At 40.5% G+C, this 13,244-nt stretch overlaps 1 protein-coding gene across 2 annotated transcripts in view; it reads right to left on the bottom strand.

Moving 5' to 3' along the window:
* The window catches only part of ireb2 (iron-responsive element binding protein 2), a 46,928-nt gene that overhangs the window by 24,359 nt on the left and 9,325 nt on the right, over positions 1-13,244 (bottom strand). The window contains exons 1-6 of one of the 2 annotated variants that reach the window (XM_057836429.1): positions 12,333-12,439; positions 5,165-5,269; positions 4,913-5,078; positions 2,178-2,315; positions 1,884-2,111; positions 1,738-1,807 (exon numbers count right to left, since the gene is read on the bottom strand). In XM_057836429.1, the coding sequence (XP_057692412.1) occupies positions 1,738-1,807; positions 1,884-2,111; positions 2,178-2,315; positions 4,913-5,078; positions 5,165-5,269; positions 12,333-12,357 (732 nt within the window). In that variant the 5' untranslated portion in view covers positions 12,358-12,439. Of the gene's footprint in view, positions 1-1,737; positions 1,808-1,883; positions 2,112-2,177; positions 2,316-4,912; positions 5,079-5,164; positions 5,270-12,332; positions 12,440-13,244 lie in introns of those variants that run through there. The other variant, XM_057836430.1, reaches the window with a different exon arrangement.

Raw genomic sequence — 13,244 nt, forward strand, 5'->3', positions numbered from 1 at the left:
GAGATACAAAATCCGACATGGTGGCCGTAACAAAACAAAGAGCTTTTTAAGTAGAAAATTCTTGCAAATAAATGCTTAAATCGCGGAATTTTTTTATAGATATGAACGTAAAATGGTCTATATTCTTGGTTAAAAGCAAAAAAAAAAAAAACGGGCAGTTATCGTTCATTTTACGTAAATATTTCAAGCCAAAATTACGGTATTGTTCAATCCAACTTGGCGGCCGTCACGAAGCAAAGAGCTTTTTAAGTAGAAAATTCTTGCAAATAAATGCTTAAATCACGGAATTTCTATAGATATGAACTTAAAACAGTCTATATTCTTAGTTAAAAGCAAAAAGCATGCAGTTATCGTTCATTTTACGTAAATATTTCAAGCCAAAATTACAGTATTGTTCAATCCAACATGGCGGCCGTCACGAAGCAAAGAGCTTTTTAAGTAGAAAATTCTTGCAAATAAATGCTTAAATCACGGAATTTCTATAGATATGAACTTAAAACAGTCTATATTCTTAGTTAAAAGCAAAAAGCATGCAGTTATCGTTCATTTTACGTAAATATTTCAAACCAAAATTACGGTATTGTTTAATCCAACATGGCGGCCGTCACGAAGCAAAGAGCTTTTTAAGTAGAAAATTCTTGCAAATAAATGCTTAAATCACGTAATTTCTATAGATATGAACTTAAAACAGTCTATATTCTTAGTTAAAAGCAAAAAGCATGCAGTTATCGTTCATTTTACGTAAATATTTCAAGCCAAAATTACGGTATTGTTTAATCCAACTTGGCGGCCGTCATGAAGCAAAGAGCTTTTTAAGTAGAAAATTCTTACAAATAAATGCTTAAATCACGGATTTTGTATAGATATGAAAGTAAAACGGTCTAGATGATTGGTAAAAAGCAAAAAACATGCAGTTAACTTTCATTTTACGTAAATATTTCAAGCCAAAATTACGGTATTGTTCAATCCAACATGGGGCCGTCACGAAGCAAAGCTTTTTAAGTAGAAAATTCTTGCAAATAAATGCTTAAATCGCGGATTTTCTATAGATATGAACGTAAAACATCTAGATTCTTGGTTAAAAGCAAAAAACGGGCAGTTATCGTTCATTTTACGTAAATATTTCAAGCTAAAGTAAGGCTAATTTTTTTCCATTCATTTCATTGTATTCACAACGTTTCAAAGTGCATGCATGGTGTGAAGAATATAAAAATTACCTTGAATCCTCGACCAAATTATACTCCTGTGTGCTTGTATGCAGTAAAACCTTCGTCCTATTTCCACCTAAATCCAGTGTTAGAACGAAGCGTGTGTTTGAGTTTATCACAGTGAGTAGTGAAAGCCACCTCAACACTATGAGTCAGCCCCCTATGGGAAGGCGTGGCGCAAAGTCTGTGGGAGCTGTCTTGTCAACTGATGGTGGAGTCTATGCCTAAACTTTGATTTAGGATCATGGTTAAAGCCACATTTTTTTTCATTTGCTTCTGTCCTGACTGACCCTGAATTTGCTGTGTTAATTATTTAACTCATGTTTCATATACTGTATGTATTTCTGATCGCAAGAATCAATTGTTGCTTCGTGATATTATGTCGTTACATTACACTGAAGCTTGATTTGAAGAAAATCTGAATCAAATCCAAATATCGGGCAGAAAAACAACCCATTTTTTTCCTAAAATAGTTGCGCCAATATGGGCATTTTATTCTCCTGGATGACCCGATGACCTCGAGCTGTACCTTAAAGAATTGAAGCCTTTCTTTATTTCTAGTCAGCTCCATTTCCTGATTCTTGACCGACGTATCAGCTCTGCAGAAGACGACATGTAAAATCACTTTTGAATCTTCCTATTCGGCATTATCTAGGAATTCAAATCGACACTCACTCTGAAACCGGTTTAAGGTGGAAAGGGCATAGGAGCGGCGTGTTTTCGATTTGCTGCACCGAAGCGTGAGGTCGCCCCCCCGCTGACGAAGTAGGGTCATGGCAGGCCGCTTTGCTACAGGAGCCCCGCTGACTTCCGCAGTGTGAGCCGCTTCTCGGAAGAGGCTTGGAAGGGGTCGGTCGAGAAGTGCCTTCCCCTCCGCCGGGGTTTGGCGTGTTCTGTGCGGCGCTGTGTGAGCAAAAAGTGGACAATTGAGTTGAAGAATTAGGATCAAAAGTGTGAGCCCAAAGCTACCATTTGCTGTAGTCTTTTTGCAGACAGTGGTCCACAATGAGGTCTGTGGGGCATTTAGGGTTAACTAGGCCAGGGTCCACGCCGTGTTTGACCACTGCATCCCTCATGGCGGCCAGGTCCACCATGGCTGGGATCCCACTAGTAGGAAAAAGAAAAAATATGTGGATCCGTTTGTATCATCTAAACATAATCAGTAATTTACCACGTACTGAAAAAAAATTTGTTGGTCATTTTATATATCAACCCATAAGTCGATGTAGAGAAAAATATCATTGGCCATTTTATATAACGGCCAATAAATCGAAGTAGTGAAAATAATTATGGGTATAAATGCATACATGTGCATTTGCTGTGGTTTCGTACAATAATTTTACAGCACGACCGCTTCCTCTTTTTGTCACATTTCTTCCACACCTCCACCTTTGTTTTCCATTTTATATATGTGATGATCAGTGGGTATAGTAAAAACTATCATTGGCCATTTTATATATCGGAGGCTAAATCGTTGGAGTAAAAATTATCCGTGGCCATTTTACATACAGTTGATGTAGTAAAAAATTAGCATTAGCATTATCCATTTGATATATCAGATGGAAGTTCAAAGTAGTAAAAATTTTTGTTGGCCATTTTATACATCGGCAGATAATATATACTAGGGTGTCCCAAAAAAGTAAATCCAGGAAACTAATCTCGCACACCCTCTCAATGCATTCCACTTCTTGCCAAAGTACTGTGAGAAAAAATTCACAATGATCGCTTAATATTTAGGGTTCCCTCAGAGCACATGTAATGTCTGCTATGCCGTATACAGGGGCCAGCCGGGTAGGGGCGTCATCCTGATCTGTTTTCAACTGTCCATTTGCACTCACATGCATAGAACGTATGCGGTGTTGCCTTGACCTGGTGTTGACAGTGGCCGATCCAGAAAAGCTATCTGAAACTCGAAGGGGGCGGATTTCCCCCCAAAATATCACCGATTTTGAAAAACTCATCGGATTTGGGAAGCTTACCACGTGGGAGGTGGTTTAAGCAAATCTTTTTCTGATAGAATGTGACTTTACTTCGAGAAAATCGCACTTTCAAGCGATCATAGCATGGAACTAGTCATCGCGGCTGTCTTCGACCTCTTCTTCTGATTCTCTGGCCCTGATATTTCCCTGTTCGTCCGCTTCAAAGCAGAATGGAATTTTCTGGACCACTCGAAGGCATCTCCGATCCGAACGACAACCTCTCCGAGTGGGTGCGTCTCAAGAAGGACGAAGTCGTCGGGTTTATCGACAACCAGCTGGAGACCATCCACCACAGGGACGACTACTGCGAGTTCCTCCTCCTCGCCCGCTTCTTCCTCACGGGCCCCCGAATAGACGTTGTCTGCTTCAACCGGCCTGGGGCGTACCACCGGGCTCGATGGATGGCCAAAGGCATCTACTCGCTGAAAATCTACATCTTCCGGAAGCAGTTCCAACTCACTCCACATGAAGCAAGAGCTCTGCGCAAGATCAACGTGTTCGCAGTGACGGTCTACCTCAAGCGGTGGTTCGAAGCTCCAGTGACCGTCGATGCACCTGTCAACGACCTGGAGATGTGCGAGGAGCTGGACAGATACACAGCTGTTGACAGTGAAGTCGGCTCGGCTGCTCTCAAGAAGTTCCGTGGGCATCTCTGGTACTTGAGCGAGGACTTGGCCCCCCTGGCGATGTTTTCAACGAAGACCGAGGAAGAGGAGAAGGCCAAGATGCTGCACAACCTCTACGAGGCTCAGGAGAAAGGGAAGGAACTGCGGCGGCTGGAAGGAAGGAGGACCCTTACACTCAAGAGGGCTGACCTGGGCGACTTCATCACCCGGAGGTCGCAGAACCTGTTCCACTGCCTGAAGCTGCCTCTCCCAGCTACAGTCGCGGATCTGCGGGAAGTTCCAGTTGTCGTGTCCGAGCTGAAGTCGGTGAATGATGTTGCCGAGCGAGCGGTGAAGCTGGTGACCGACTTCAACCAGTGCCTGACGAAGGACGAAGACGAGCGGCATCTCATCTTTCAGGTCGTCGAATATCACGGCCGCCAATTCCCCACGGCTGACAAGGCCAGCTTCCAGTAGTGCAGCTGTCACTTCCCTGTCTTCAGTTGTATTGCTACTATCCAGTTGTATTGCTACTATCCAGTTGTATTGCACTTCAGTTGTATTGCACCAGTGCATGTAACACCTTGTCCAATGTGAATTGTGCAAGGTAGACAATCGGTCTGGGAGAGAGGTGATCATTAGTCAAAAGAGTGCGAGACCGACACGTTAACCACTGCCAGTCCAGTAGGAATGTCAATGAGGGAAGCCTTGGCAACCAGCTATGGGAGTGAAATTTCGTGTGCTCGGTTCTTTTAGCAAGTGGAATACAATGAAGGGGTGTGCGAGTCTGAATCTATTAATACAGTGGGGAGAACAAGTTTTTGGGGAAAACCCATTGGCAGTGTATCAAATACTTGTTCTCCCCACTGTATGTGATTTTATATAGGGGGCCAGGGACACCCTAATATATACTGTACTTAGGCGGATAAGTCTATCAAGTGGAGCAGGAAAATGTTGACTGATTTTTGTCACGCACATTTCTGCCTCATTTGATCAAGAAAAAAACACCCAAAAAAAAAAAAAAATGGGATCGATCAAAAGATCGCTGCCAACCTTCCCAGTTCAAACTGTTTGGATGTATATCGCCATCAATGGCACTGAAATATGACCATAAACTCACGTGAAGTCCTGCAGGAGAACCCGCGCTGGCGCAAACGGCACCTCGGCCGAAGCCTGCTGCTTCTCCCAATCCAAAATATTCTGGACGTCCTCCTCTTTGACGTAAAAGCCGTCGCAGTTCCGGATTGCTGCTTCCAGTAAGACGCGGATGGATAGAGGCAGCTTGGCTTTGAGGAGGCAAAGAAAGATGATTTTGTTTTTTTAAAAAAGAGGTTATAACCACTAATATATTTTTTTTAAATTCTGGACTCACCATATCTTGGATCATTGAATTTGTGCGGGTTAAAGAACTTGAGGCTCCCCTCATCTGACAGCGTGTCAATTAAATGGCGATACGGGTGCGCTTCTGAGGGAATGTCTGTAAAACAGTGTAACATGTCTTCAAAAACAAATTGGAGAACACGCGTCAAAAAACTGGTTGAGTGGGACTAAATAACAGAGAAATGAAAGTAACAGGCTTTACTTTTCATTTCTTAGAAGCAGGTTAAATAACCAATAATGTTGCCTCTCAACATATCTGTGGAGACTATAATTATTTATATCCGATCCATTCACATGATCGAAACTAAGTTGCGAAGAAATCTTTTTCAGAGAATCGGAATCACCAAAAAGAAAATGACACATGTGACTTAAAATAAAAAACAACCACTACTTCCTTTTGTTCGTGCTAATATACAACAGAAGATACCATTCACAAAATTATCCGTCTATCAAGGTGAACTAAAAAAAAAAAAACAATGAGTATTGGCACACAGTCACATCAGGAATGTTAACAGACAAGAACGATAATAACGCTCACAAGAAGATGCTCTTTTTACGCTGCCAAAAACAAGTTATATCAACAAATCTGTATCTTGTCTATCAACACACAAGAAGGCCACGTCTTTCCAAACAACCTTTTACTTAGTAAAAGCAAAGACTTCTGACAACAAATGCTTCGCATCGTCTAAATAAACTCTTTTCCAAAGCCGTGAGTATAGGATAAGCGTGTACAGTGGTATGAAAAAGTATCAGAACCTTTTGGAATTACTCACATTTCTGCATTAAATCACCATCAAATGTGATCTGAACTTTGTCAAAATCACACAGATGAAAAAAACTGTCTGCTTTAACTAAAATGATTTAAACATTTATAGGTTTCATATTTTAATAATAGTATGCAAACAATCACAGAAGGGGGAAAAATAAGTAAGTGAACCATCACATTTAATATTTTGTGGCCCCCCTTTAACTTCACGCTTCCTGTAGCTGCAGATCTAGTCTGGCACATCGAACACGACTAATCTTGGCCCATTCTTCTGTACAAAACTGGTGTGGTTCAGTCAGATTCCTGGGATGTCTGGCATGTATCACTGTCTTTAGGTCATGCCACAGCATCTCAATGGGGTTCAAGTCTGGACTTGGCCACTCCAGAACGTGTATTTTGTTCTTGTGAAAACATTCTGAAGTTGATTTACTTATGTGTTTTGGATCATTGTCTTGTTGCAGCATACATCCTCTTTATAGCTTCAAATGTCTGACAGACAGCCTCAGGTTTTCCTGAAAAATATCCTGATAAACTTTTGAACTCATTCTTCCATTAATGATTCCAAGTTGTCAAGGTCCTGAGGCAGGATAACAGCCCCAAATTATGATGCTCCCTCAACCATGCTTCATGGTGGGGATGAGGTGTTGATGTTGGTGAGCTGTTCCATTTTTCCTCCACATATGAAATTGTGTGTTACTCCCAAACAATTCAAATTTGGTTTCATCAGTCCATCCATCCATTATCTTCCGCTTAGTACGGGGTCGGGTAGCGGGGGCAGCAGCTTTAGCAGAGAAGCCCAGACTTCCCTCTCCCCAGCCACTTCAGCCAGCTCCTCCGGCAGGATTCCAAGGCGTTCCCAGGCCAGCCGAGCAACATAGTCTCTCCAGCGTGTCCTGGGTCTTCCCCGGGGCCTCCCGCCGGTGGGACATGCCCGGAACACCTCTCCAGGGAGGTGTCCAGGCGGCATCCGAACCAGATGCCCGAGCCACCTCAACTGGCTCCTCTCAACGCGGAGGAGTAGTGGCTCGACACCAAGCCCCTCCCAGATGACCGGGCTTCTCACCCTATCTCTATGGGAGAGCCCGGACACCCTACGGAGGAAACTCATTTCGGCCACTTGTATCCGGGATCTTGTTCTTTCGGTCACGACCCACAGCTCGTGACCATAGATGAGGGTAGGAACGTAGATCGACCGGTAAATCGAGAGCTTCGCCTTTTGGCTCAGCTCCTTCTTTACCACAACGGACCGATCCGCCTGTCAATCTCCCGCTCCCTCCTACCCTCACTGGTGAACAAGACCCCAAGATACTTGAACTCCTCCACTTGGGGCAGGATCTCAGCCGCAACCCGGAGAGGGCATGCCACCTTTTTCCGGCTGAGGACCATGGTCTCGGATTTGGAGGTGCTAATCTTCATCCAAACCGCTTCACACTCGACTGCTGACCGCCCTAGTGAGAGTTGGAGGTCACAGCTTGATGAAGGTTTCACCAGTCTACAAAATATTTTGCCACAACTTCTGTGGAGCGTCTAAGTGCCTTTTTATGAAAATTAAATGAGCAACAATGTTTTTTTTTAGACAGCAGTAGCTTCTTCCGTTGAGTCCTCCCATGAACACCATTCTTGGCCATAGTCTTCCATATAGCTGATGTGTGCACATAGATATTGGACTGTGCCAGTGATTTCTGTATTTCTTTAGCAGACATTCTAGGGTTCTTTTTTTACCTCTCTGAGTATTCTGCGCTGAACTCTTGGCGTAATCTTTGGTGGACGGTCACGCCTTGGGAGAGAAGCAACAGTGCCAAACTCTCTCCATTTGTAGCCAACTTCTCTGACTGTCGATCGATGAACATCCAGACTTTTAGAGATGGTTTTGTATCCTTTGCCAGCTTTATACAAATCAACAATCCTTGATCGCAGGTCTTCAGACAGCTCTTTTGACTGAGCCATGGTGGACATCAGCCAATGCTTCTCATTGAGACAATTCTCACCAGGTGTGATTTTGACAAAGATCAGATCACATTTGATGGTGATTTTATACAGAAATTAATGTGAGAAAATACAAAAGGTTCAGATACTTTTTCATTTATATTAGGAGTATGACAAAGTATGAAATGGTGATCCATTGTGATACTCAGTATCCCAAAAGGTTATTGACAAGCTCCTGCCAATCGTCAATATATCGTTTTAAAAAGGTTGAAGTTTAATTAAACACAAAACCAAAAAAAGGAACCAACTAGGGATGTCCTAATCCGATCACATGATTGGAAATCGGGCTGATCACGCCATTTTTCAAAAGATTAGAACCAGGTGGAAAGGATCAGGTTTGTTTAAATAAATTTAAAAAATATATTTATGTTTTTTTGTTTCATGCTTGTACAGTCTCCTCCTCCTCTTGCTGCTGCTTTTCTTGGTCACCAGAGTGGTTGGCATTTGGTACTTAAAGTTAACAATGATTGACAGGTTTGTAGCTTTGATCTGGCGAGTGAAGGCTCGGTAGCTCTAAGATCAAAGGCACAAATGTGTTAATCGTTGTTTGGTCAACTTTGTTGTCGAGAAGCTGTTCTTGGCAGCGTGAGCATCAAAGCGTGAGTGACCAGTACAGTGTAAACTAGTGCTGCAACGATTAATCGATCAACTCAAGTATTCAATTAGAAAAAAAGATTCAAATTTTTAAAAAGGTTTTTCTTAGAGCTAATGTTTTTTTTTAATGCATTCGTGATTTAGTTTATAAGTATATTTAGCCGTGGGAATGTGTGTCTGAACCATTTGTTAAGAGCATTGTTAATAAAACCTTAGCATTTTATAGCATTTAAGCTAGCGGACTTTTCCTATGTAAGTTAGCCATTTGTTCTTTTGTTGTACATCGATCTTCATTTATTATTTTTTTATACCGTTTGAGGCTCAACTCAGGTATTTTAATTTTTCATGTTCCTTTTTCGATTGCTCGATTATTCGAACTACTTCATCGATTAATCGATGTGAATAGAGCAGTCGCAGGAGAAGAACTCATGATACGATACTAAGCTCACGATATAGATGATCTCACTTTATAGTGATGCAACAATTATCGATACGTGGGGCAGAAAATAATTTAATTATATTCTACAATTAAAAGTAAAACAAGTTATTTTCATCCTTCTGTTGTGAATTGGAATGGGTTTATCGCTAGTAGATGTCCAATCCATTTGAACTTGGAGGGTGGCATTCGTTCATTCGCTGCCATCATTTATTTCCACTTCAAACAGTTTGGACATCTATGGCCGTCAGTGGCAGCCCATGTAAGGGAATGAATTCATTTTTCATTTCCTGTTGATTTTCTGTCAATTACTTTACTTTTTGGGGCACAAAATCCAAAGTCAACAGAAAGTGACCTCACTTTCTGTTGACTTTGGATTTTGTGAACAGGAAGTGAATCAAGAATGGCCCCAGATGACTAGCAAGTGACTCAATATCCAGAGAAGGTAACCTGTAAATGCCCTAAAATGAACAGGAGGTGACTTGAATGACCCAAAATGAATGTCATTGGGCGCCATTGACCGCCAAAGACGTCCAATTGGTTTGAAGTGTCCCTCCTACTTCAAATTGATTGGACGTCTTCTAGTGATAAACTCAATTCAATTCACAACAGATGGATGAGAAAAGCTTGTTTGTTTCTGTTTATAACTTGTATAGCAAAAAATTGTAGATTTCCTGATATTGTTGGATAATCGTTATCGTGAGCCTTGTGTCGCAAACTGTATCGTAAGGCACGCAGAGTTTCCCACCTCTAGTGTACAGTGCCAAGAAATTAAGCACACCACAAATTCTTTCCATTCCACCAACACTGACCAATTAAGAAGGTCAAGAAAACAACAGACAAAGAGGCCAAAGTTCAATTGATTCCTCTTACAAAATGAACGTGTTTTTAAATTGTTATTTCGCATCCACAAAACATGTCTAAAATCAATCCTGAGCCATTTTTGGGAAAGGGTTCAAGTCCAGCACTTGTGGCAATGTTTGTTGCATTGCCTAGGCCCTTTAAGCGTGTGTGATTTTGACATGGCTGTGTTTGATTTACACATGATGTAACATTAAATGCTTATAACTTACTTCTTTTAAGGAACTAGTTTAATTATAAAAATGACCTCTTGCATGAGGCAAGTTATTTTCTAAATTAACGGAAAAGACCACAGCTTTATAATGTTCATCCCAGCAGAACGAATTTTGTGCATTAAATCTAGGGGTGCACGATATCCATTTTTTAAAAAACCGATACCGATATCGATAACTTCCTGCTCCTCAAAGCCGATACCGATAACCAATAATAAATATACAATTTTTTGAATGTATATTTCGCCCAAGTTTTTGAACACCTGGAGGTTTAAAAAAAAAATCTAGTGGTGGATTCAACATAGATTTTTGCCTTTGACCTCACCAGATTTTTCTAATGACACGAACATTAGTATGAACAAAGCAAAGATCAGAATAGTCTTGACTTCAAATAAAGTGCCAATATTAATTTTTTCAAAGAAATATAATTTGAGTCAATCACAATCAATTAGTCAATCTAATTGAAGATGTGTTTCCTGAATAATGAGCACTTAACTAAAACATAAACCCAACAGGTATTGTGCTTTGTCATCAAATAAAAATATTTGGTGCTACAGGAGAGGAGACTGTTGTGGTCTTGGTCCATGGAACAACTTTCTTAACCTGGGAGACAGGTTAGGACAGCAAGCCTATCAATAACCAAAAGGCCTCTCAATAACTTACTAACTTAAAACTAACACTGTAAAATGCAAACATTATATAGTAAGGTTCATCAGTCATTCCTCATAACAAAAATATGGTAGAGCAAAAAGGATTAATGGCTTTCCTTATAATAATCAATATCAACCTTTAAAACACCATCGAAGCGGTTGTCATCTTTTCAGTGGCTTATTAAGATGTGTTTCTCGCTAGCCGTGCGGCACACTTGAGCGTGACGTCACAGAAAGGGGGCGCTTGATTTACAAACGCACACATCCCAATCCACCAACACCGTGCCAAAAATATTACAGTACATGTACTGCCCAAAACAGTGCGTTTCACTTCTGCACTGCCCGACAGCCATCTACAAATGAATCCACTTCCATAAACCACAAGGCTTGGTCTTTTCTTGCTTTTTTGGGAAGACACTTGTCTTAATATTGTGAAAGTACAACAGAAAAATAGACATATTCAATACTCAATATACAACAAACTGCACAATACATTTATATACACAACTATTATATGTAAAGCATAGCACACTAGCTTGAGCTACGAGCCTTAAGAATTGGCAGGCTTCTATAACACAACTTATGAAGTTCTGTACATATGACCCTTCACCACAGAAGTAAACATATATTGCACATCCATATGTTATAGTAAACATAAAATACTTGCAGACATATATTTCCGAGGCGGAAAGCATTCATGATTGTCAATGCTACCGCTAGACATTCATCATTCATCAACATGGCATTGGCTGCCACTGATGGCCATAGACGTTCAATCCGTTTGAAGTGGGAGGGATGTTCATTCGCTGCCACCCTCCCAGTTCAAATGGATTGGACGTCTACTAGTGATAAACGCATTCCAATTCACAGCAGAAGCTTGTTTTTCTGTTAATTAGTTGTTTGTATAATAACCTAGAATGATTTCCTGACCAATGTATCGATAATCGTTGTATCGCCATATCGTCAGATCGTTATCATGAGCTTTGTATAGCAAATCGTATCGTATTGTGAGGTACCAAGAGGTTCCCACTCCTATTCACATGCACGTTGTGACAAATTGGGGCATAATTTCCTTAACACAGGTACTACAGGAAAAACAAACATCGATTATAACAGATTATTAATGTGGAAAATTATTAAAATAACACTGGTGTCTGTAACAGGAAAACCCCGTTTTAAATCGTGTCATTGAAATTTGTAATTTCTATAAGAAAGGAGGGAACAAATGAGTCAAATTATGAATGAATAATTGCCCAAGACATTATTTAAACGACCCCCGCTTGACAAGCCAAGTAGGCGGCGGCTAGTGTTAGCTTTCTAGCCTTATCATGATGCCCATTTGTGAACTACTTATCGCACAGCTGGTTGAACGACTGGTAGCGGAGATAAAGCACCGTGGCATAAAATCGCCATGCAAGGAACTAAGTTACGGTGAAGTTAACAAGGGATGATGGAACTGGCTAATTTCCACATTTGCTTGGTCTGAGAGTAAAAGCAAAATGTGTGTGGCGTTTGACACGTTTAAATGACATAAACCGGTGACAGATTCGCTTTAAAGCAACCGTGAACGTGAGCCGCGTGGTCAACAATGAAGGTAAACGCAGGTGGTATCATTTAAACGGGTGCACAAGAACAATAAGAAGACTCTTCACTACCTTTGCCCGTAGATGTGAGCGCCATGATGACTTATGAAATCAACACGACTCATCCTCGCGAGCTCAGCAGCTACAGCCAACGGACCAATCAGGCGGCAGGAGGCGAGCCGACCACGCCCACCGGCCTTTCGCCTTCTGATACATAGATATTAAAAATTATAAGGCTAGATGTCTAATGCACTCTTTGTGTCTATGTAAATGGGCGTCGTTAACCGGTAGACATTTTACGTCTGTGCCATTCAATGAACATAACATTGTATTCGTGTATTTTGAAATTGCTCATTTTCCAACCGATTTTCAAATGGCTTGCTTTTTTTTTTTAAACGTCTGAGATGCAGTATTTTTACTATATAATTCAAAATAATTATAAATAATTTTTTTAAAAAAACATCGGAAACTCAAATCAGAGCCACCGGAGAAGTCCTCCGACTGTGACGCTCATGCGGAATATTTGGTTCACTTATTTTGGAAATGTGACTCTTCCCATAAATTTTGGCAAGCTATCTGAACTTTAATTTTGGAGAATATTTTATCTGCTTTTGAGCTTCGTTTGGAATTTTTTTGTATCATTTGGTAGAGCCTATAAAGAATATTATTTTATTAATCTAGTCTAATTTTTGGCAATGTTTTTTTTTCATAAGTGCAAATTCCTCAAATTAAAACCTCTTTGTTGCTTTTAAAAAAGAAATGGCTTTATATTTTGGATTTATAACTAAGTCAAAAAACCTAAAGGCTCTATAAATTGTATTTGTATTCCAAATTTAATTTAATTTTTTTTTTAACCCCTGACATATTGCACTTTGTGTCTTTTATATTTTGTGGTAATATTTGAAGTTTTTTGTTGTTGTTCTTGTCATATGTCTGTCTTGTATATGTGAATAGTTGTTGGTGTGTTGTTTATTTAAAAAAAAA

Source organism: Corythoichthys intestinalis, chromosome 5, assembly GCF_030265065.1.
Source record: "Corythoichthys intestinalis isolate RoL2023-P3 chromosome 5, ASM3026506v1, whole genome shotgun sequence".
Lineage (NCBI taxonomy): Eukaryota > Metazoa > Chordata > Actinopteri > Syngnathiformes > Syngnathidae > Corythoichthys > Corythoichthys intestinalis.